Raw genomic sequence first — 24,906 nt, 5'->3', positions numbered from 1 at the left:
TTCATCTTTTCATGATATCTTTGCTTTCTTGGATGTTTTATGTCAGGAAGTTTTCAGATTTAACATTTTTTTGATGGTTGCATCAAATTCTTCCATTGTATCTTCTACACCTGAAATTCTTTCCTCCTTCAGGGTCTCATTCTCTGACCCAGGTTGGCTTTGAACTTGTAGCCGTTCTCCTTCCTCGGCCTCTGAACTGCTAGAGTCACAGCCGTTTGCCATCACAGCAGCTGGAGGCAGTCATCTTGCTTGGACATCATAAAGGCCAGGCATTGTGCCAGCCTCTGGTGCTTCACAGTAAGCAAAGCCAACAGTCAGCACTCTGTCTGGCAGCCTGCTTAAGGAGGTGCTCTACAAACCCATGGACTTTGCCATCCTAGTGTTTGGTTCTCTGTCTTACTGCAAATTTATGTGGTTTCACTTTTTGAAGATTGTTGATACATGTGTTTGTGTGAAGTTAGAGGAAGTACTTAAATATAAAAATAGCCTATGGTGATTGAGTGTGGTGGCCCATGTCTTTAATCCCATCACTCAGGAAACAGAGACAGGTGGATCTCTGTGAGTTCAAGGCCAAGCTGGTCTATATAGTGAGTTCCAGGACAGCCAGAATTATATAGGAGCAAGATACTATCTCAAAAAAACTATCTGTATCTATATCTACCTATAGATAAAGATTTATTAGCCTATTGCAATAGTAGTCATATATATGTTAAATTTTTTACATATAAAATGGTATATTTATTTATAAAATAGCCTAGGCTATATGTGAACTGTGATGCAGTATTTCTAGGTATTATATTCCTTCAGGATGGGCATATAAACATATACCCAGCTCCTAGGACTGGGCTGACCATGTCGGAGGATGTATGCATGTTCCTGTGTTCAACCTTGCTATATGATGCAAATAAATGTCTCTGATAAGCAGTGTAGCAGCCACAGCCTTTGTAGCAATTCTGTAATGTCAGACTTATTAAATTCTGCCAATCTGAGGATATCATTTATAATTACTGCTCTATTTGAGTACCTTGTTACATTTACCCACACACTATTTTGTAAATTGTGTAAATTTCTGTCCTTCCTTTGTGATTTTCTTGGATTATCTCTCTGATCTCTACCATAACTGTTTACTTTACGTCTTCTTTGTGGCATGATTTGGGTCGGGGGCGGGTAACTTCTATTCAAGAATAGAAATAAGACATCCTGTAATTTATCAAGTTAGTACTTTTAAAACAGGTATTTTTGTCCCTGTGAGTTTATTGTAGTTTGTCTTCCTTGAAGGTTTTTCTTAGATACTAGGTAGTTGTCGGCTAATTACCATATTTAAGTGTATTTGGCTCATCAACTATAGTAAGAGCTCAGCGGAGCCTGACAGTTATAGGATGATGCTCTTGACTGTAGAGTTAATGGGATTCCCCAGAGCAGTCTTCAGTCTCCTATAAGGAAAAGGCAAAGTGGAGGTCTCAGTTTCCCTGTGTCCAGGATGCCACCTCAGCCTTCGGCTCTGCCCGCACTCCATCAATCTGTTTCTTCCTCTCCACTGAGCAGAACTTGGGTCCCCAGGGCAGGGCGAGGAGCACGTGGGTGCTTGGCTGCATCTTGTGTAGGTTGTCACCTAATCCACCTTCCAGAGCCATCTGCTGCCACTTTGGAAAATTTAGTTAGATAGATAAGAGGAGAATATAATCGTAAGGTTCCACACTTTAGTAATTCCCCTCATTTTATCATCAAAACTGTGTAGCAAACTAGGCAAAAGTCATACCTAATGTTTTAAGGGGAGTTAGTTTAAAGCGTTCTTTTGATCACAGAGTGTTTGTCACTTACTTTGTCCCCATTTGTCTCCTACAGCCTTGCTTAGGAGTGTGTGCTTCTGAGGTAGTTCTCTGTGTTTCACTGTTGAGGTGGATGCTTTCCTCTGGCAAATAATGCAAATTGTGTTTATGGTGAAAATGGTTTTGTGGTTTTGTTGTTAGAAACTCCTCTGACGTCTCAGTATTAGCAGAGATAGAGTCTTACGTGTTGTCTTTTCTGATTGTGAACAGGAGACATCTCTTAGCTTCTAGTCCTGTGAAGAGTCACTTCAAAATAACTTTGGATGCAAATCAAAGTTACTTTTTAGTTTTACAGAAAGTAACATTTTATACATATTTTCATCATCTTATGTATCTAGACTGAATTTTTTTTAGGAATATGATTCACAAGGAAAAAAGCTGGAAAAGAGTGTTATGTTCATTTTTTAAAGCTAAATGTTCAGATTACATATCCTGAAATGGATCTGAATGCAGCTGGGCTCAATACTGCACAGCCCTAGAGCCTCTCTCTTAGTCTTTGTAGGAGGCGCTAATTCCGTAGAGCAGTCATAGTGCAGAGCACATTGCCCCTCGTTCTTTCCTGCCTGTTAACTCCAGGACCACTTTGGAGGACGTGAGTCTTCATCTTGCTCCGCTCTGTCTGTGTAGAGCTGGGACTGCACTATTCCAAGTGTCCCTAAGCAGCTGTTGTTAGTCCAGGCAGAGGCAAACAGGAAAAGGAAATTGACCATAATGTGATTCAGCTGATAAAGATGCTACCAAGCCTGATGTTCTAAGCTCAGTCCCTAACCCAAATGGTGGAAGGAGAGAACCAGTTCCTAGAAACTGTCCTTTGACCTCTGTGTGCTTGGGCATGCTGGCATATGCATTCACATATACAAATAGTGTAAAAAATATTTAAAGCAGTCTTACTGTGAGGCTTTTGAAATTCAACATTTCATATTTTTCTTCAATCTGCTTTTATGATTATCTGTTTCCCACTGTGGTTGCTCTGTGAGCCGGATATCATGAACTTGTAGTGCTGAAAGTGTCTGAGTATTTTCTTGAGTGTTTGTTGAATAAATGACCATCTACCAGCAGAACACTGTTGAAAAGCAGGGTCCCTCTAATCCTCAACTCTGTTGTCATCTTCTTGTTTTTTCGTTCATAGAGTAGGTCCACCCATTCCCTTCCATTTTCAAGGATCTTCTGTGATCTCTGCTTCTCATCCACAGACACAACAAAGTACAAAGCAGATCAGAGTGACAGAGCAGTGTCTGACAGCCACACTTTTAGGCTATTCCTTTTGTGGCTTCCTAATAACAGCGCGGTTTTGGCAGGCAGGAAATACATGCAGTTCCTTTAGTAAAACCATGTTGTTTTCCAAAGGGAAAAAAAAATCAATCAAAATTCCAGTCTGAACTTTTGCTTCTATGTCCTTTGAGGATGAGTTTAATCAAGTACTTTATGACCCTCATTCCTTTAGTAATCTCACAGCTTCCTCACACTTCCGGGCTGACAAGGAGCTGGACATCATGGAGAGGGCCTCTTGAAGTCAGGGGTAAAGCAGGTCCAAACCTAGCCTTTTCCCTGCCAGCCACACTGTGCCCAGCCTGTGGGGCCAGGCCCACTGCCTTCCTCCCCCACTGTCGGCTCCCTGCACTGCTCAGAGTTCAGAGGACACTTGTGTGGCCATGACTGGCACTGCTGCCCAAACAGTCTTTATTTTGAGGGTCACAGCCACCATGGAAAGGAGCTTAGACAAATTTCAAATTGTCTTTCAGTGTTTTGTTTTTTAAGTAGCAGATATTGCACATTAGAGAAAGGAAGTAGTATATTAAACTAAAAACTTCAGTATTTAATTTTGGTGTAGACATTTCTGTCTTTCTAGCCTTTGAGACTTACAGTATTGAAAATTTGGGAGAAATATTTAAGTTTAAAGAAATGGAGAAGAGGAAAGTTTAATTATATGGCTCCTTTACTTGAGTATAAGTAAAAACTTGATTGCTTTTGAAGAAACGCAAGGTAGATAATTATGTTAAAAGGTCAACATTGATATTATGTTGGATTCTAGATTAAGCATTATTAAAGTCTAAACTATAAAATGCAAACAGAACACTCTGGACCCATTATTAAAAAGTGTCTAATTCCTAGCAGGATGTGGGGCACACGCCTTTAATTCCAGCTCTCAGAAAACAGAGGCAAGTAGATCCCTGGGAGTTCAAGGCTAACCTGCTCTACATAGTGAGTTCCTGGCCAGCCGGAATTATACAGTGAGACCCAGTCAGAGAACAGAGTTACATCCAGCTGAGTGGGATGGGATGGGATGGGATGGGATGGGATGGATAGGATAATAGGAAATAGAATGCCTATCCCCACCCATTGGGTATTGCCTGTGCCAGTCATGCTGCATACTGAGCTCGCAGCTTCACGTGCTGCCTCTTCAAAGCAAACTTTTAATTTTTATTCTGTATGTGTGTGGTTTTTGTTTTTACAACAAAGTGAAGTAGATCCTCTCTGATTTGCTTAGTTTTTATTGGTGCTTACTCTGAGACTGGCAGTGTTTCCTGTTTTGGCATCAGCTCCTATTAAGTTGCTTATATCTCCTGGCAAGGACACTGGTGTCAGTCCTGCCAACTTGGATTCAATTTGCAGGAAGCAAAACCCTGACATTCCTATGAAGGGAAACTATCTTTCTCCAGTCATTAAAGCTGACAACAGATCTCTGTAATCTGATGGTGTGTGACTTACGTGCCCTATGTATTGTAAGCGTTTTTTGCCTATTCCAAACCAACAGACACAGAACAAGTTTAAAGGGAAGGACAAGTACTTGAGCTCTGGCCAGAAATGGCCCAGTTGCTTCTGTGCTGTCTGCTGCTTGGCTCAGTTCTGGAAGCAGCACAAGTGTCAGTGATTGCCAGCATCCCACGAAGAGCGGTGAATGGGGCTTCCCTGTTGAAAGACATTAATGCTGATCTTTAAGCACATTGCATATTTTTATTATTCAACTTGAAGAAATTTTATATATTATAGATGACCAATTGCATATGGAATGTGCCATCTTAGGTTATAAGATTTATTTCACCTACTTTATTACAAGTGTAATGAAATGGATTTAAAAGATATGTAAGTGAAAATGCCTATTTCTAGGATCACTGTGCTAATAACCCTGGTTATTTCAAGTTTATTGTTGGTGTTGAGAGGTTGAATTTTCTGTATTCTAGATGACTATTTGGAATCAGGCACAGCTGATCTAAACTGTCTTATACAAACAAAAGTAATAGATGTCAGCTTGGGGGTGTTTGTGTTTGTTTCTTCTTCAGAAGGAATTGACGTGTTCACTTTTCTTAAAAGCATCTTTCCCATTTCATTGAGGCAGATTTGGAAGTCAGACCAGAAACTTCAGGCTGTACTACGATGGAAAGCACTTTGTTGGGGAGAAACGCTTTGAGTCCATCCACGATCTGGTGACTGATGGCTTGATTACTCTCTATATTGAAACCAAGGCAGCAGAATACATTGCCAAGATGACGATAAACCCAATTTATGAGCACATAGGATACACAACCTTAAACAGAGAGCCAGCATACAAACAGCACATGGCAGTCCTGAAAGAGACACATGATGACAAAGAGGCCACAGGCCAGGATGGGGTGTCAGAGAAAAGGGTAAGCTATCGTGAACCGCACTTCTCTTTGTCTGTGGGGAGTCCTTGCCAGAGCTCCCCTGCTGAGTGTCCCCAGTTCCCACAGGGCTCTCAGGAGGAAAGGTGGGTCTGTGGGGTTGAGCTTTGTGTATCTCTTACTTGTTTGATTAAAATGCACCAGCTGTATTTTTGCTCATGGTTGCATCCCTTCAAAAAAATTGTCTTCAGCTTTAAAAATGTTGGAAATGGCCCTGCATAAAAGTTAAGGGCTTTGGTCAGGAGTGTAATGTACAAGCAGAAAGACAGCTGCTCCGTGTGAGGTCACAGCAGAACCATGGGCTTTGCTTTTTGGGTTTTTTCTTTAAAGGTAGTTTATAAACAGTTGTGGTTTTAGCAGTGTTGTTTATTTTAATACACACGGTTTAATTCTGTCTATAGTAACTATTATACTGCTCTGAGAATCAGCCAGCCATAGGTGGGAGGATTTATCCTGTAGTGTCAGAAGGAATTAAATCAGAAGGCTCTGCTTTTCTTTAACTGTAAAATATAGTTTAAGCTTTCAGTTATCTCATTTTAGTCATGATATATTTCAGAATAATATAAAAAGTTTGAATTCCTTGATACTGAGATTGTTTGTCCTCATTGCCGTTTTCTTCATCCTTTCCTTCCAAGTGGGAATGTTGCGTTGTTGTGCGTTTTGTGGGGTCAACTTACAGGAACATCTCCGCTTTAGCGGAAGCGTGTTATGTCCTCTGAGTCTGCAGGAGTCTCTGGTGGCTAAGGATGTGCAGACAGGTATAGAGCCCGGCTTCTGCAACAGACTTGTAAGCTAGTCCCACTGCGTCTGGTCTTACTTGTAAGATTGTGACAAGTGCCAGCTTGTGGGGTGAGAGGGATGATGAAGGCAAAGCTGACAGTGTGTGTGTGCCTGGGATTAACCCTGTGCTGTGGGCTCTGTCCGTGACCTCATTGTAAAGCAGCATAAGCTCATTTTTGCTGTGGGTTGGCAGGAGATGGAAATTTACTGTTCATTGTCCAGCCCAAATTTTGGTTTCTGGCAGATCTTAGCTCAATTGGTGTTCCATAACTACAGAGAAACCAATGTTTTAAATCACTGGCTCTTGAAATTTTGCTTTAAATATGGTCTTTTCTATATTTGTATTTGCTAGGAGCTGCAAATCTTGTTTAGAAGTTGCCAAAATTTAAAATCATAAGATATGTGCTATATTGAATAGTGTTCTTTTCTCTGTCTCATTCCTGTTTTTTTCACTTCTTATTTTCCACCTGTGACATTTCCAGGAACACCTGCACATTCCATATCTAGTAATGGCACTGTAGCAGTTTGCATAGATGTAAATTTGCCTTCTTGAAATACTGAAGTCTTTGAAAGTTTATCAGCCTAATGGTAAACTTTGCTAACTTTTCGATCCTAGAGACTTGAAGTAGTGACGTTAGGTGTTTTATTTAACATTAGGCTAGTTATTTAATTGACAGGGCTTAGCTTGTCCCTTGTATGAAGTGGAAATGTTAATTACAGTGGCAGGAGACTGAAATGGACACCACCTACAAGAGTCTCACCTTCTGATTGTGTTCTGACAACATCAAACACTAAACTCCCAGGACTCTGTGTGTTGAGGGACAAGTAAAAACTATTTATAGAAAGTAGTTAGCACTGGGAGGTAGCTCTCTCTAGTAGTGCATCAATGAGGACCATTTAAAAATTACTGCATGCATCTTAAGTAGAGTTGACATAGAAATCTCACTCAAAAATAGATTTATTTTATTTACAGGTGTCATCCAACAAGACAGGGATAATGACCTGTTCAACAGCTTGAAACCCCGATTCCCTGTCACAGTGGATGACATCTGTAAGTAAAGGCAACCATGCTTAACTGATTCAGAATACTTATTGACACAAAAGTGGGTTAATAAATATTTTAATGGACCCTTCATAGTTAAATCTCCTCTTTACCCAGGACTTCTTACATAAGAGGCAAAAAGTGTTGATTTTTAGAAGTTGGAGTAGTGCTCTGGACAGGATGCTAGTGTTGGAGCTAAGAGCTGGGTATTGCTTCCACTGTAGACAAGCACTTATGTGCCTGAATGAGACAACTGCCTCATTTCTGGGAGGACAAGAGTGTTGGGCTAGACTGTGCAGTTACGTGTTATGGGGAGGAGAGAGCACAGTACTAACCATGTCCTGGAGTCTCCTGAAACGTGAGAATTGTTAGTTATCTACCAGCTGACTGCACAACTCTGTAGCTGACACCTAACCAACCTAGACTTGGGTTTCTTCATCTGAAATAAGGGGTTTTCTGTAAAAGAGGAATGGCACAGAATTCCAATAAAAATACACGTAAGTGCTCACTCAAAATAATTAGACAAAATTCAGATTTTTAATACTGTTTTCTTTTTAGTTGGTTTTCAGTGGTGAGCTAACTTGATTTCCCATCCCTAATAGTGCTCCAAAGACTACTTGAGTCACCTGCTGTTGTTAAGAATAGCGTTGGAAAATAATGTTTCGTACAGATCCCCTTGGTAAAGTTTGGTGTAGCAATTACTCTGTTTTGGAGTTGAAGAGTAAGAACTTCTCAGGTGTGTTTGTTGTGGTCCGTGGGTGTCAGTTCTATACCAGCTTCTAAACTGTCCACTGTATATGTTTGCTGTATGGTTCATGGCCGTGAGCATTGCTGCCACAGGACATGAATCCAAGGTGACTCTTGTCCCTTGAGCATATTGTAATGGTCAGAGTTTTTACTTTGTTTTTTTCCCAAGTGATAGCTATGATATTTTTCTCATTTACTATTCAAATTGTCTTCTAAGCTTGAAAAATTCATTGTAAACAAGAAAACTAAAGAAAGCATTGGGAATTGAGAGATGGCTCAGAGCACTGTCTTCTCTTCCACAGGTCCTGAGTTCAATTCCCAGCAACCACATGATGGCTCACAACCATCTATCATGTGATCTGGTGCCCTCTTCCGGCCTGCAGGTGTACATGCAGACACAGAACATTCCTATATATTAAATAGAATAAAATAATAAAAACAGAAAATTAAAGCAGTGTAATACATAAAACGGTGAAGTTGCAGCATGTAAGGAAGGCAGACTCCCTTCTCCTCCACAGGAGCTTGGTTTAGGCATCCAGAACTGGACAGGGGCCCAGCTTATTAGTAGCCTCTGTTTCTCTTGGAACTGTATTTCAATAGATTCTTGTTCCAAGTAATAAATATATGTGTGTCTGTACAGATCCTGGACCAATGGATGCATTCAGGAGTTTTATGATAATTTCATACTAATTAAATTACTCATTTAATTTTAAATCTTTTGGAAAACATGCTGTAGAAAATATTTCTTATAAACATTAATAATATAAACTGACAAACAAACCATATAATTTGCATTTCAGAAACAACTCAGTGAGCCAAGACATACTCTAGGCAGAATGTCCTTAGCTTTGGATCAGCTATATGAATGTCAACCCTCTCACATGATGGCATGGTTGTGAAAATGTTTGGTGCAAGAAACTTTAGAAAGCTAAATTGTACTCCTCTCATAAGTGTTGTCTTTTTTTTCCTTACGCACACATACACACACACACACATACACAAATCTGTATATCTACATGTATATATGTGTGTATATTCCTTTTTCTAAGGAAGTTTAGAATAAATGCAGTGCCTTACATTTTGCCATTAGTTTGATTTTAAGGAGTTTCTTTTACATTGAAATTTTAAGTTTTAAAGACTTCTTTAGGATTACCAAACTACATATATTTGACATTGAAATATAATTAATGCATTGCCAAAAGTTATTGTTTCTACTGGAGCCATTAAATACCTCTATAACCATTCAGTTATTTGTTCCTTGCAACAGATGGAGGGTGTGGTCGATCTGGTGTGCTAATTGGCCTGCTCATAGTAGCCCTTTTTTTTTTTTTAACTTTGCTTGAAAAGTACATAGCTACACAGTCTTAATTTAGAAATCAAAAGACTTTTATATGCTTAATCTTAAACAATAAAATTAATGACACTAGAGGAATAGCATAAAGCACTCTTTAGAAACCATGTCTTGATTCTCTTTCCTTCCTTCCTTCCTTCTTTTTCTTTTTGCCTCCACATTCTGTTGGCCCATACCCTGCCATTCCTTTTTCTTATATCTGTTTAAGCCACTCCTTTTCTTTACCCTGTGTGGGGCCTGCAGAGATGGCTCAGTGGCTAAGAGCAGTGACTGCTCCTCAGAGGACCTGGGTTAGATTCCCAGTATTCACATGATGGCTCACAAATATCTGTAACTCCAGTCCCAAAGGATCCAGTGCTTATATGGCTTCCATGGATGGGTACCCAGTGCACATTGTCTTAGTTACGGTTTCTGTTGCTATGATGAAACACTTCCACATCACTGTTTATTATCGAAGGAGCTCAGGACAGGAACTCAAGCAGGGCAGGATCCTGGAGGCAGGAGCTGATGCAGAGGCCGTAGGGAAGTGATGCTTACTGGTTTGCTCCCCATGGCTTGCTCAGCCTGATTCCTTTTAGAACCCGGGACCACCAGTCCAGGCCTGGCTCTACCTGCAGTCGGCTGTGCTCTCCCCCATTGATCAACTACTTGGGAAAATGTCCTCCATCCGGATTTCATGGAGGCATTTTCTCAGTCAAGGCTCCCTCCTCTCAGATGATTCTAGCTTGTGTCAAGTTGACACAGAACCAGCCAGTGCACACATAGTACACAGGTGTACATGTAAGCAAAAACAAACAACAACTACAAAAACCAAAAAAACAAAGCAAAACAAAAGCCAAAGAGTGTTTCCTTGTGGGCCAGGCTGGCCTTAGATTCTTGATCCTCCTGCTTCTGTTTGTCAGGTACTAGGATCACAGGAGTGTGGCGCCATGCTGAGTGTCAGATTCCTCCTCTTCTTTCTTAGCCCTGTCTTCAGCCACCTCAGTATCCATGAATTTACATGCCCAAGTGCAGAATGATTATTAATGTGATGTTAATCATAGAGTTAGTCCAGAAGTAGTTTATATTTAGCCAGCTATTTACCCAGGTAATGACACATGCAGACTGTGATTTATTTGATTAGCCTAGAACACAATACTGAGCAATAATTACTCCATCCTAAACGTTCAAGTTAATCTAGCTTCCTCCCATCCAAAATTCCCACTAGACTTCTTTTTAAATCACTCCTGGCTCTGGTTCATTTCTCCTGATGCTTCTTGGTCTTTTCCTCGTGGCTCAATCCCTACTTCCTCTCTCTTTCTCCACCCCTTGCTGGACCTGGAAGTCCCCCCAATCTCTATATTGCTCAGCATTGGCTGCCTGGTATTTTATTAGCAGAGCAGAGAACAAATGGCGGGCATGTTTACACTAACTTGAGACAGGAGTCACTTATAATAAACATTACAATGCCAGGTCTGGCTTGAAACCAGGTAATGGGGTAGAAAAACAGCATTTGAATGAACAAGGGTAAACTGTACACTGTGTGCAATAAGATTATGCCAACACCCAAGTTTCCATTGTAGCTCCCTCAAGGATCAGCTTGGTTTCGGGGGTGAGCATGCTTTTACAGGACTCTCCAGTGTGGTAGGGTTGCTAATTACCAATCTCGTGATTTTTAGCAAAGCTGCAAGTTCTGCACAGAACTTCTAATAGTGGTTTATCTTCTGTAAGACACACTGCTTAGGATAGCACAGTTTTGTTTACAAGGAACCTACATGATCATTGTCCGTCAGTTATCTGACCTTGAACAAGCCCTTAATCTTCCTAAATGTCAATTCATCTCAATCTGATGATAACTTAAAGATGCTTCTATGTGCCATTGCATTGTTTGCTATCAGATTGGTTTTTTAGATTTATTAATTTTATTCTTATATGCATGCATGTTTTGCTCTCATGGATGTCTGTGCATTGTATGTATGCTTGATGCCCATGGAGTTCACAAGAGTGTGTTACCTCTCCTGGAATGGAATTATAGACAATTACAAGCTGCCATATGGGTACTGGGCCTCAAACTTGGATCCTCTGTAAGAGCAACAAGTGCGCTTAACCACAGAACCATCTCTCTGGCACCTAGTGTAATTTTGATGAATTTATAATGTGGTCTTCCTTGCAAAGGTAAAACACTAGCCACATGGAGCATTATTGTTCCTGGGTCAGACCAGGCAGCAGCCAGATGCTTGGGTACCGCAGACACACAGCTCAGGGCTCCCTTGGAAATCATCTTTTCTATGTTCTAACTGTCCTTTCTGTTCACAAAGACATCAAAAGTTTCCTGATTGCTTCATCAAGAAAGTAGAGTTTCAGCTGGGCATAGTGGCGCATGCCTTTAGTCCCAGCACTCGGGAGGCAGAGGCTGGTGGATCACTATGAGTTCAAGGCCAGCCTCGTCTACAGGGCAGCCAAGTCTACAAAGAGAAACCCTGTCTAAAAAAAAAAAAAAAAAAAAAAAAAAGGAGAGTTTCATCCAGGTGGTGGTGGAGGGGGCGGCAGCTCAGGCCTTTACCAGTACTCCAGGGGCAGAGACAGATGGCTTTTTGTAAGTTCAAGGCCAGCCTGGTCACAGATCAAGGTCCAAGACAGCCAGGACTGTTACACTAATAAACCCTATCTTGAAAAAAGAAAGAAAGAAAAAAAGAAAGAAAGAAAGAGGAAGAAAGAAAGAGAAAAAAGGGGAGGAAGGAAGAAGAAAGAGAAAGAAAGTGGAATTTCTCTCTGACTAAGCAACATGGTAATACTTCTTGTCTTAGTTAGGGTTCTGTTGCTGTGAAGAGACGCCATGACCATGGCAGCTCTTATAAAGGAAACATTTCATCAGGACTGGCTTACAGTGTCGGAGGGTTAGTCCATATTGCCCCTATCAGGAAGCATGGTGACTTGCAGGCAGGCATGCTGCTGGAGATGGAGCTGAGTGGTTTATGTCTTGATCCACAGGCAACAGGAAGTGAGTGGAACACACTTCCTCCAACAAGGCCACACCTCATAATAGTGCCACTCCCTATGGACCTATGGGGGCCATTTTTATTTTAAACTACCACATTCTACTCCCTGCCCCCACAGGCTTGTAGCCATATCATAACGCAAAATGTATTTAGTCCAACTTCAAACGTTCCTCTAATCTATTACAGTGTCACCACTGTTTAAAAGTCCGAAGTTCAAAGTCTCTTTTGAGACTCATGCAATCTCTTTTAAGATCAAAATCAAAAAGCAGATCACATAATCCAAGGTATAATAGCACAGGATACACATTACCATTCCACAAGGGAGGCAGGGAGCATAGTGAGGAAATGCTGGACCAAAGCAAGACCAAAAACCAGCTGGACAAACTCCACACTCTGCATCTTCACGTCTGATGTCAGAGTGCTCTACAGAGCTCCAACTCCTTTCAGCTTTGCTGACTGCAGTACACGTCTTTCTCTTGGGCCGGTTCCACTTCCTGTTAGCATCTCTCCCTGGCAGCTGTCTCTCGACTCTGGCGTCTGACATCTTAGAGTCTCTAAGGCCACCCAAGCTTCCCCTTCATAGCGTCACGCAGTGGCCTCTCTAGGCCTCTATGCAGGGACACCCTTTACACGTAGCTGGCTGTGGATGCTTTTCTTTGTTGGAGAGGGAGATTCCATAACTCCTTTTTTCTATCCTTGAATCTAAAGCCAGAACCACATGCCTAAAGCTGCCAAATTCCCCTGCTTGCCGGGGCTGGAGCATAGTCCCCTCACTTAATTACATCTTCATTAGCTTTCTATTTTCCATGAGTTCTGGAACTCTCTGTAGACTAGGCTGACCTGGAACTCAGAGATCCACCTTCTTCTGCCTCTGCCTCTACCTCTGGAGTGCTGAGATTAAAGTTGTCCATCACCACAGCTGGCTCTGAGCTTTTCTTTAGTTCCTTTTCACAAGTTGGAAGCTTAGCTGCGTGAGATCTTGCCCTGATGCCACCACACTCCCTTTATTTTATTCAATATCAGCTTTTCTTTAATCTGTTTACTTCTTTGAACACAGAATTTGGTTCCATTTCCCTTCCTGGTGCCCTTTTTCTCAATGAACTGTACATTTTGTATGTTTCTTTGCTCAACTTGCTCGTTTTCATTATAGATTTTTCATGACCACGAACATTAATAACCGCATGACATAGTCAATGCTAGGGTGTTTTGAAATTCCCTCTGCCAACACAACTAATCCAAAACTCTTCAATTTAGCCTCAGGCAGGTTTTTTGTTGTTTTATTTTTGTTTTGTTTTTCACAACAGCAGAAAGTAGCCACATTCAAGCCACATACTAACAGTCTTCCTCTCTGAAACCCTTTGAGCCAGGCCTTTGCAATAGAGCGCTTATAAAGGAAAACATGTAATTGGGCCTGACTTACAGTTCAGAGGTTCTGTCCGTTTTTGTCCATGGCAGGAAGACCTGGTGCTGGAGCAACTAAGAGTTCTGCATCTGGATCTGGAGGCAGCAGGAAGTGATAGAAACACACTTCCTCCAACAAGACAACACTTTCTAACAGTGCCATTCCCTATGCACCTATGGGGGGTATTTTTATTCAAACCACCATTCTTTTATTTATCTCCAGAGGTTCCTGGGAAATTATTTGTTTGACTCTCATCTGTCTTTCCACCTTATTACCCACAGAAAGGAAAGCTGTGTCTTTACCTAATAGCTTTCTAGTAACTGTGACATTAAAGGGTGTTATCTCTTTTAAACTTGCTGTTTGGTGTCAGTCACACTCCAGTTCTCCTTTTTCTGTGTATAAGACACAAAGCGCTGTGCTAGTTGCTGGGGCAGTGAGCAGCCCTCGCTCCTGGTGATCCGCTTACGGCTTCTCAGGCTCTGTTTTCTTTAGTCCAGCTAGGCCAATGCTCTCCCTCTTCAGCCACTAATGTCTTCATTTTCTGTCTCTAAACAGTCTTGCTGAACAACACCTTCTTATTATCTAGACTTTACCTTGAATTTAAACAAATTAAAGAAGCCAAGGCCACCGTCCCCATTTCTCTGTAAGTTTCCATGAACTAGCCCTCAGTTTTCAAAATTAACTTTGTTTAATTCAGCATTTGTCTATTTCTCCTATTTGCAGAATTTGCAGAAAAACATGCTAGTCTCTGAAGGAAGATACAATATACAAAGTTCTAGCTCAAAAAACTTATTATTTTTAGCTGTTTAACGTAGACATTTGGAGAGTAAGAGGCAAACCACCTGTGTCACCTATTAAATATTATGAGTGCAAAACATGCTTAAGTTAGACTAATTCAGTTTGAGTCTGTGCTGCAATAGCCAGAAAATATATTTTTAGATAAGAAGATTGGTTTTTTAAAAGACAGATTGTAAATAAATATAAATTTATGCCATTTTAATCCTAATCTCAAGACTTTAACCTCTCAGTATTGTTTAATTTCTGATTCAGCACCTTGAGTTTTATATAAACAGTTGTTGACTAATGAAACAAGAGGGTGTTTGGTTTGGTTTGGTTTTTGGAGACAGGGTTTCTCTATGTAGTCCTGGCTGTCCTAGAACTCACTCCATTGACCAGGCTGGCCTCAAACAGAGATCCGCCTACCTCTACCCCCTGAGTGCTGGGATTAAAGGAGCCCACCACCACTGCCTGCCTTAGAGGTATGGTTTGTTTTTTTTTTTTTTTTTAATTTATCCCAATTCAAGATTCCAAATGAAATGTATCAGGAAATAGAAAGAAAGCATAGTTATTCAGCTAAATTCCATACTATCTATTTTTTTCCCTGTATGGACCCAGAATCTTTGGAACGCTCCTGCAGGTGGGGAGGACCATTCCCTTCTCAGGTACAGCATCCACGGTCTAGAAAAGTAGCCTTTTGAGGTGAGATAACATGTGAGGACGGGGTCTGGGTGCACATCTATAGGAAATGTGCTCCAAGTGGTCAAGGCTGAGTGCTCAGTTGTCAGTCATACAGTGAGTCCATGTAGACCATACTGAAAAATCCTATGTTGTAATAATTGAAGAAAACATCAGTGGAGTCTGGAAAATTATTGATGTGACTTTCATCTGTCCTTGCATCTGTGATCTGCAGAAAGGAGAGTAATTGAAAGTCACTGGGGAAAACAGATCAAATGAGCCAGGCCAAAAGATTATCAAATTGTAATTTCTAAGCCAGCTGCAGTTTGAGGAAGATTTCTATATCTAGACCAATTGAACAAACAAAGTAACTCTTTGGTTACTGACTACAAGGTTAGAAAAGATACTATTGGAAATTCACCTGTAATTGGGATTTCACAGCTTTTAGGCTTTGGTGAGGAAATCATTACTGACAAAATTTCCATTTAAGGTTTGGAAACAAGTCTACTCTGCACCTTTAGGGCTAATTTGCATTTTAGACACAAAAAAAGTTGTAAACTGACCTGGCCTTGTTGCTCACAAATTAACTATGAGGAACTTTTAAAAGAATTCACAACCCTTATTGAACTTATTGGGTCACCCGCACCCCACCAAACAAACAAACAACACTATAATAGTAAAAGAGGGATCACTGGGAAGCAGAGGGCATGGGAGAAGGTACTAGGCATGAGTATATTCAAAATACTTTATATCCACGTCCACCTTGACCAGTTCATATGGTCCTCGGGATTGAACCCACAACCTCGTGTGTGCTAGGCAAGCACCCTCACAGCTGAGCTACACCCCCAGCCCCATGTTAGAATTTCTTCAAAATTGGTTAAGTTTTTTATATATTTGTATTTATAACTAATTTCAGTGTATCTTGATTAGAGTAGGTCCTTACATGGTCTAGAACTGCCTTCTGGTGAACAAGATTTAGGCACTTTTGTGACCCTTTATTTAACCTTTAATAGTTTATGGTAACATCCTGGAGATATTGTTTCACAAGGCTTGGAGAACTGTGACTATTGGTAGAAAGAAATAAGCATCAGCCAAAAAAAAAGAAATGTGTCAAGTCTGTCTGCCCCCACTTTCCATGCTATGCTAAAACACATATGTGGTAGTGGTGAGTAGCTCAATCACTTTACTTTTATTAGCATATGTTAAACAGGGCCAGCAAGATGAGTTAGCAGTTAAAGGCACTTGCTCCCCATCCTAACAACCTCAGATCAACCCGCAAGACCTGTATGGTAGGAAAGAACCAGCTCCTGCAAGTTGTCCTTTGGCTTGCATGTGTACGCCATGCCATACACATACAAAATTAATGTGTTAAAAAGATAATATATACAACATGTATGGGTTTCATCATGACATTTCTAAGAGATATACGCAATGTCATGATCAGCATCTGGTCACTCATTCGAAACTTTTAGGTAAATTTATTGTTTTTCTTTCTAAGCAGGATGCTTAAACAATATTAGCTCTTTATTATTTAATCTGGGGTTATGATCCATAAAATAAGTTCTGCTGGGCTTAGTGGCACAGCCCTGTAATTCTAGCTATCGATGTGGCTGAATCTGGAGGACCATAAATTCAAGGAAAAACCCTATGTTACAAAGCCAAAAGAGGGGCTAGAGAGATGGCGCAGAGGTTAAAGGCACTGACTGCTCTTCCAAAGGTCCTGAGTTCAATTCCCAGCAACCACATGGTGGCTCACAACCATCTGTAATGTGATCTGATGCCCTCTTCTGGTGTGCAGGTATACATGCAGGCTGAACACTGTGTACATAATAATAAATAAATAAATCTCAAACAAACAAACAAGCAAAAAGAGGGCTAGGAAATTAGCTCAGTAAAGAAGTTGTTTAGCATTCACAAAGCCCCAGCACTGGGAAAGAGGGGGAAAGAGGGAAAGAAAGAAATTCTGTAGTTCCGCAATATCATCTTGCCATAGCTTTGAAATGGTGGGCAGGATTTGGCCAAAGGCTCTTTGTGACATATTTTCTTTTCTCTTTTTGAATTTTTCTCTTTTTAATTATATTTTTATTATTTAAAACAGAATTTGAATTATATTTGGTTATATTTTTCCACTCCCCTAAGTCTTTCTAGACTTAGTCCCTCTTCCCCTTCCTACCCACCGGACTTTAAGTTCTTTCTTAAAAAATAAACAAAAACCTAATACAACAACAAAATCCCCCAAAACAAATAAAACAAAAAGAAAAATCAAAACAGAAAACACCAAACTTTAAACAAATAAAAGTGTGTGCATACACACACACACACACACACACACACACACACACACTCACAGAGAGAGAGAGAGAGAGAGAGAGAGAGAGAGAGAGAGAGAGAGAGAGAGAGAGAAGACTTTTTTTTACTCTCTTAATTCCATACTTCCCCACAAAATTTCACCTTATTTCCTATGTAGAAACCTCTCAGAGAAAGCTTATGTGATCTGTTTATCCAGCATCCTGCCATGTACAAAACAACCAGGTTGGTTGGTTGGTTGGTTTAAATGGGGCATCCTTTGGAAGAAAAGGTCTGAATCCTAGTCTTTAACATTGATGACCTTGCTTTAAGCATGACACTACCCTCTCAGCAGTTCAGTCATTGAATGACGGACCCAGCTTCATAGCGTTTGTAGCTATATGATTTTTACACAGGAGTTCCGTTAACCCTTAAGAGGTTTGGTTTTGGGTTTTTTTGTTTTGTTTTTTAGGTTTAGGATGCTTAACTTCTGAAATGTCCTATTCTAAAGGGTAGAACAGACTGCAAATGTATAGATCTACTATCAACTCGATTCTGTGCCCATGAGAGTCTGTTTTTGAAATTGCCACATGATTTATTTCCATTGGCCTTAGGAAATTGTAGGCATCTTCTGGCTCAATAGCATATATTCTAAAGATTGTTGCTCTGACTATAAAAGCAGAGACTCTGTGGGTTGGAACCCTGTGAAGTGTCTTCTTCAGATTTTCTCCTGTGGTCTTCATGACAGCCTTTTGGGATGGTTTTATACTAACCGTACAGTAGGTTAGTGACCAGTTATCAGGGCATTCTAGGCTCACCTCAGTGACACAGTCTTTATTTCCAGAATGAACTCACAAACAATAGCTGTCTATGTTAAACAGCTAGAAATAATAATGGTTTTTTTTTTTGAGCCAGAGCTTGAACACTGGACCCTGCTAATATTTAAGTGGGTTGCTATCCCTTAAGTTATTGAATAACTCAAAAAGGACAGTTAGGCCACCAGAGAACGATCAGATGGGCCCTTCACCTACTGGACATGTCACTCCAGAACCACAGCTCTCTTCTCAGCTTTTACAATAATCTCTAATGTCAAGAGAATAAAGAATCCATTGTATACAATAAGAAAATCTATTCCTGTATAATTTTGTATTAGGTTTTATGTTTTAAAACAAAAAACAAAATATCATCTCCTATAATTTAGCTTTATTCTCTAATTGTCACTAGTAAAAAATACTATCCTCCCTTCTTTAAATCACAGAAAGATTCAAATTCAGAGAGGGGAAAAATGAAATATACAGAAACCTAAATATATAATAAAAGATTGATACAAAAGTGGTAAATATACAAATTTTATAATAATTCAGCATATGACTATCAAATAATAATGTACTTAGAATGAGGTTGGTAAATTTGTTTTGGATATTTAAAAATTGAGCTATGTAATAATGACTTATTTTTGTATTATTACTATTGATAATTAAGCATGTATTCACACTAATATAATATAAAACATACCACAATTATTATATTTAAGATTAGTCCTCACACCTTCACTTTTTTGACATTTGTCTTAAATTCAGGTACACAACCTCAGATTTCCAACATTTCAATTTTCAAAGTGCTAACAAGTATTTCATTGCCAAGACTAATGCTCACATAGCTCTTTGAAAGTGACAAAAGGCCAGTTGACTGTCACCTCCTACATAAACATGATTTCCATTGGAGTACTTTTCAAGTCAGTCCTCTGAAGGTTATAGAGAACTCACTACAGAACTTTGTTATGGTGCACATGCAGAAGGGAGCAGGAACAAATGGCCCTCTCCATCTGTAACACGTCGTGACACCGTGTCCCTTCCCATGCTATTTCTTGGAACTAAGGAAGCCTGTAACAATAAGGATTGGCATTTTATAAGGCAGGGATAAAGATGCTACATTACTAATGCTAGTGCTGGAGAAATGCAGTAGTAACCACAACAAAAAGTGCACCTTTAAAATACAGTGTTCCTGGTTCTGCACTGCACGGTGGCAAATAGACTCGACCAAGTGTCAGAGCAGCGTGCTCACTGCAAGCCTAATGTAAAGTAGAAGCTTGCAGAAGTGTCACAGTAGGTTTACACGGAATCATCATTGTGAATGTGTTTACCTCTTTGTGTGCACATGTTGCAGTTGTGTTGCACAGTAAATGCTAAGTCTGTGGCTCTCTAATTTTTAAATTATTGAAAACTATTAAGGGGTTTTGCTTATATGGGTGCTTTCTATTGATGTAATGCTGGGAACTAAAACAAGTTTTAACTTACTTCTTTCTAGGAAATAATAAACTACCTAATAACACGATAACATTATTGTTAGTATTAGTATTATAATATATTTGATTAAACAAAAACCTTTTGAAAATGGCATTATGGGGCTGGAGAGATGGGTCAGAGGTGAAGAGCACTGACTGCTCTTCCAGAGGTCCTGGGTTCAGTTCTCAGCCACATGGTGGCTCACAACCATCTATAATGTGATTTAATGCCTTCTTCTGTATACATAATAAATAAATAAATAAGTCTTTTTTAAAAAAGAAAATGGCATTATGAAGTTAATCATGGTAGTATACACCCGCCCAGAGTCTGAGGCAGGAGGATTCCACTAACTATGAGGCCATCCTACGCTATATTGTGTGTTTCAGGTCTATGTGGGCTACAGAGTAAATCCCTGTCCCACAACACAGGCAAACAAAAAGAATGCTGTTGCTTTACATTTCTGTAAACCTCTGCAGACTCTACCGTAATACTAAGTGGAAAGGGGTTCTCAGAAACAGTTTGCATTCAGTCCGTGGTGGCACATTGGATTTTGATTGGAATAAGAAGAAGAAAATCTGGCCTATGTGCAGTTGAATAGGGGAGTTTTAGTAGCTTTTTCAGATAGCTGTGGATGATTCTCCTTGATACATACCATAATAACTTTGTTTCCAAATGGACTATGGAACCCTAACAGTGCCGTTCTTAGTGGTCCTGGAACGTCTTAGTGTGTTCTGAGCTCTGAGTGGCTCTGCCCACTGTGCATGATTCTTGAACACATATTAGTCATTCGGAAGATGCTGACTGGCTCGCTGAGTTACGTTCTTCTTCCAAGTGTTCACACAGTTTATATATAGATAGTATCAGAAAGCACATTTGTTGATACCATCATTCAGCTCCTTAGAAAAGCCTGCTGAGTAGCAAGAATCTCTCACATTCAGGATTGCCATTTATTAGTGACTTGTTTACCCCAAGTGGAAGGCGTACTTCATTTATTTTCAGGATCAGAATTTAAACTTTTCTAACATGACCACATTTTACTAATTTTTTATATTACCCTTGGCATATAAGTATATTAATAACCTCAAAATCAAATAGCTCTGATAAGTCATAGAGAAATTAATTTCAAAATAATTTATGGTATGCATATAATTTTACTACTTCTTAAAGACTAAAGCAAGCTTGCCTAATAAAATGAATGTGCTTTATTTTTACATAAATCTTGGCTGAATGCTTAATGCAAAAGGATTTAGACCGTTTTTAGCACTTCCAAAGTGATTTGTATTTTGCTTTTGATTGTTAGTGCCAAGAATGCTGCCTCCCACAAATCCATAGTCCAGAATGCAGATACTTGCATTTAGGGCCATTTCAGAAATTGTTGGTAATTCTGCCGGATCCCATGCCAAACTTCATTTCATGGTTTGTTTTCGTAGAATTTATCAACAACTCAAACAGCAACTTTTAAAACCAAGCATTCGAGCATAATATAACCAAAGGCACACTAATTTGGTCTTTCGATGCTGAGGTATGACAGATGGCCAATGTGAAGTCTTTGTTTTCCAAAACTAACCCATTACAGTCTGTGAGAGTAGAAACATTGGAATATCAGGGTACAGTAGTTGGTTGTCTGAGCCAGAGGGTTTGAAGCAGTGCTTCTTGTTGGGGTGACTAGGCTACATGCACAGTGACTTCACTCTCTACAGTGCTGATGAGTACTGACAGACACCAGTACTCAGTAGAAGCAGTATCTTTGGCTGGAGAGATGACTCAGCTCTTAGGGGCACTGTCTGCTCTTCCACAGGAACAGAGTTCAAATCCCAGCACCCACATGGTAGCTCACAAGTGTCTATGGCTCTAAAGATCTAACATTCTCACAGAGATATACATGCAGGCAAAACACCAATGCACATAAAATAAAGGTAAATAAATTTTAAAAAATAATTGTTAAAAAAAAAAAGAAGAAAAAAGTACCTTTGGTTTAATATAATGCTCAATATCTCAAGGAACTGGCTTTTATAAAAACCAAGAACAGCTCCATTGCTAAGATACCGTTATCACACGTTTTCTCTCCTCCGTGCTTCGAGTTCATTGTTTTGTATTGGTTCTCAAATGAGAATGTGATGTCTTTCCACTATATGATGGGCTTTTCTGGTGAGATTGATTCTGATATTAACAATGGAATTAAATATGATGTAAAACACATCAACATTTATAACATTCAACCGATAACACAGTTAGGTATTTTGACAGTGAAAATGTAATAAGTGCATCCACTTAAATTCTCCAGCTACCCACCCTTGTTTCAGTGTCTTCTTTGCTTCTGAAAATGATAAGTAATCTCATCTCAGAATGAGTTGAGGGTTTGAGTTTGTAGAATTAAAAATGATCAAACTTGGAACTGTGCTTACTAAGGATAGGTAGGACCATATTCTCTTTCCTCCTAATCTTAAGACTCATCCTCACAGGTTTTACTCACGAAGGAATTTTCTGTTATTTCTAATGTTCTTCCAAAACGTAGTTGTTTTTGGTCCTTATAAACAGTCATTAGAAATGAGACCTGCCGCTCAGGAATGCACCACCCTCTTGTTTCAGGTAGTTCGTGCTCCGTCAGTGCTACAGATATTTTCATTTCACTGTCTGCTTTGGTCAGCAGTGTTGCTAAGATACTTCTGTCAAATCACAGATTTCTCTCCAACATGTTTCTCGTTCATTGTTTTTGCAGCCATATTGACTGTCAAATGAGGAGACTGTTTTTAAAGCCTCTCTTTCTTATATTCCTGGCTAGCCATGGGATTTTACTAATAGCTATTTTTTAAGTACACTTTTGGATATTTTCTTTATATTAAATATATTTCAACCATATACAGACAGGAGGCTGAATTGTTCTCTTGCCCCACTTATTTTTACTTCCTTCTCCTAAGCACTACTTTAGAGTGGTGAGAGCAGCACTGGCGGTGGCAACACTGCAGCGTTCTTCCATCTTGTCTCAGAGCTTTAGATGCTTGATGTGCGCTTGGTCCTGAGAATACATGCTTTGCCTGCGTTCTGTGCACCCTGCGCATCTCACTTCAGCCTCCCAGCACCTCTCCCGGAGGGAGGTACTCTTCATCACTCCTGCTTTATGGAAAAGAAACAGACTCAGCTGCAGATCTCTTATAGTATCTCTTTCCTAAGAGCCTAGGTCACTCTTAAGTTGATCTGAGGCTAGTTACACATTATATGACGCAGAGCCACGCTTCATTGTATGTAACACTGTTGTACTTACTTGAAAGATGAGTTTAACTCTTGATGGAAAAGTGGTTAGGCTGACTGAGGAGGAGAGTGAATAAGATGCAGCCCCTCACCTACTTATGCTAAAAGGACTGTATGAAGTGATCGTAAACTATACCTTGTGCTTGCACTTTGAGAGCTTGAAGACGCAGTCACCATGGAAGGACACAGTGGTCTGGAAGGGAGGGATGGAAAGTGACCTGCCTGAGAAATCCCAGGAGACCATGGAGCAGCATGGAAGGGGGCTATAAACAGATTACTGGACAAACTCAGCCTTTCTTAGAAAATGTGGTTGTGGAGTTAAAAATACCTATATTCTACTAATATGTACTCCAATTGTAGTTAATTCTTAAAATATACATTTATGGCCTTTGTGAAGATAGGATGTAACCTTATTCTCTGGTATTCACCAATTTTTTGGTGAAACCACAGCATATAATACTCAGTGAAATGCTCGTGATTAAATTTAATTCATGAATGCTTAGTATTGCAGCTGTGTATTCTCTTTAATGAATTTGTGAGTATATAAAATATAATTTCTCAGGCTATCCCAAGTCTTTACTTACTGTTACATTCTTTTTAAAAATAAGAAAACGCATCTTAATTTATATAATTTCTACATTGGCCACTCTGAACTCTCTGTTCAGACTTGGCTATTCATACAAGCAACTGGAATGGCTCTGCCCCCTACATTACAGTGTCTTCTTGGTGGGGGTCGTTGGAAAGTTTACACATTTCTAAAGGTGGCTTCTTAGTTGATTCCCTGACTATCTTTTAATTGATCAGTTTGGAGAATAATTTTGTTATCATAAAAGAAACCAAGATAAATAAATAAATAAATGTACAAACAACGAGGATTCCCTGCTTAGTACTCCTTTGTCTAAAACTGACACCTAAGCAAGGGCTACATTGACCAAGCAGACCAACATTGTCACTATGGCTACCATAGACAAGATCAAGGTTTTGTTTTGCTTTGCTTTGTTTTGTTTTTTACAAAAGGCTTTTAAGTGCCAGGAGTTACTTGCCAAGGTTATCTGCTTTAGTTTTTACTAGAATACCCCCCCCCCATAGCCCCATGTGTTGAAAACGTGGCCCATAGTCACGACAGTGTTGGGAAGAAGTGGGACCTTTGGGAGATGAGGCTAACGGAAGCCAGGTCTGTAGGAGTGCGCCGTGATGGTGTGCTGGGTCCTCTGCCCCTTCGAGGCCACCACGAGGTAGACTGACTTCTGCTGCCACAAGCGCAAAGCCATAGAAATAAATGACCCTGAGATGGTGCCTCAAAGACAGGCAGCAAGAGGAACCCTTTCTTCCTTTTAAGGTGATGCTTTCTGTCACAGCAGCACACACTGGCCATCTTACTCCATATGCTGTCAGTCAGCTGCCAAGCTTAGAACTCAGCCTGGGATGGTTATTTACAGTGGTGCCTATTTCTGTTTTTGGTTCTCCTCGGCACACCAAGCCTCACTTCCAGTTCAGCCTCAGTCCTGTCCCGGCTCTCAGCGAAGCACAGCAGGAAGACACAGGTAGGGTATGAATCATGAGGCTCGCATTTCCATCGCGGCTGCTTTGATTTTTCTGCCGCTAAGCAAATGCCTTAACATCAACTGATATCCCTTCTGAAAACAGGAATGTGAGGACAGAATGGAGTCACCTATGTAACAGAAGTTCTTAAGTTCTGTGAAAGAGCCCTGCTGTGGGTCAGTATAAAAGCTGAACCTGGGCTTTTTTTTTTTTTTTTGTGGGTGAGTACATTAACAAAATACAATAAGTAAAATTATTGTGAATAAGACTAGAATAGGATTCCTGTCTTCTAGGTTACTCCTTGGTATGAAACATGGTT

The 24,906-nt window shown here is 40.0% G+C and overlaps 1 protein-coding gene across 3 annotated transcripts in view; it reads left to right on the top strand.

Annotated features, from left to right (window-relative positions):
- The window catches only part of CHN1 (chimerin 1), a 147,786-nt gene that overhangs the window by 73,146 nt on the left and 49,734 nt on the right, over positions 1-24,906 (top strand). The window contains exon 6 of one of the 3 annotated variants that reach the window (XM_084797678.1): positions 5,167-5,455. In XM_084797678.1, coding sequence (XP_084653804.1) covers positions 5,167-5,455 — 289 coding nt within the window. Of the gene's footprint in view, positions 1-5,166; positions 5,456-7,277; positions 7,302-24,906 lie in introns of those variants that run through there. The other 2 variants (XM_084797679.1, XM_084797680.1) reach the window with 2 other exon arrangements.

Source organism: Acomys minous (genome assembly GCF_964271855.1).
Source record: "Acomys minous genome assembly, chromosome: 10".
Taxonomy (NCBI): Eukaryota; Metazoa; Chordata; class Mammalia; order Rodentia; family Muridae; genus Acomys; species Acomys minous.
The sequence above is the reverse complement of the archived record's forward strand: the minus strand, read 5'-3'. Positions and strand labels throughout refer to the sequence as shown.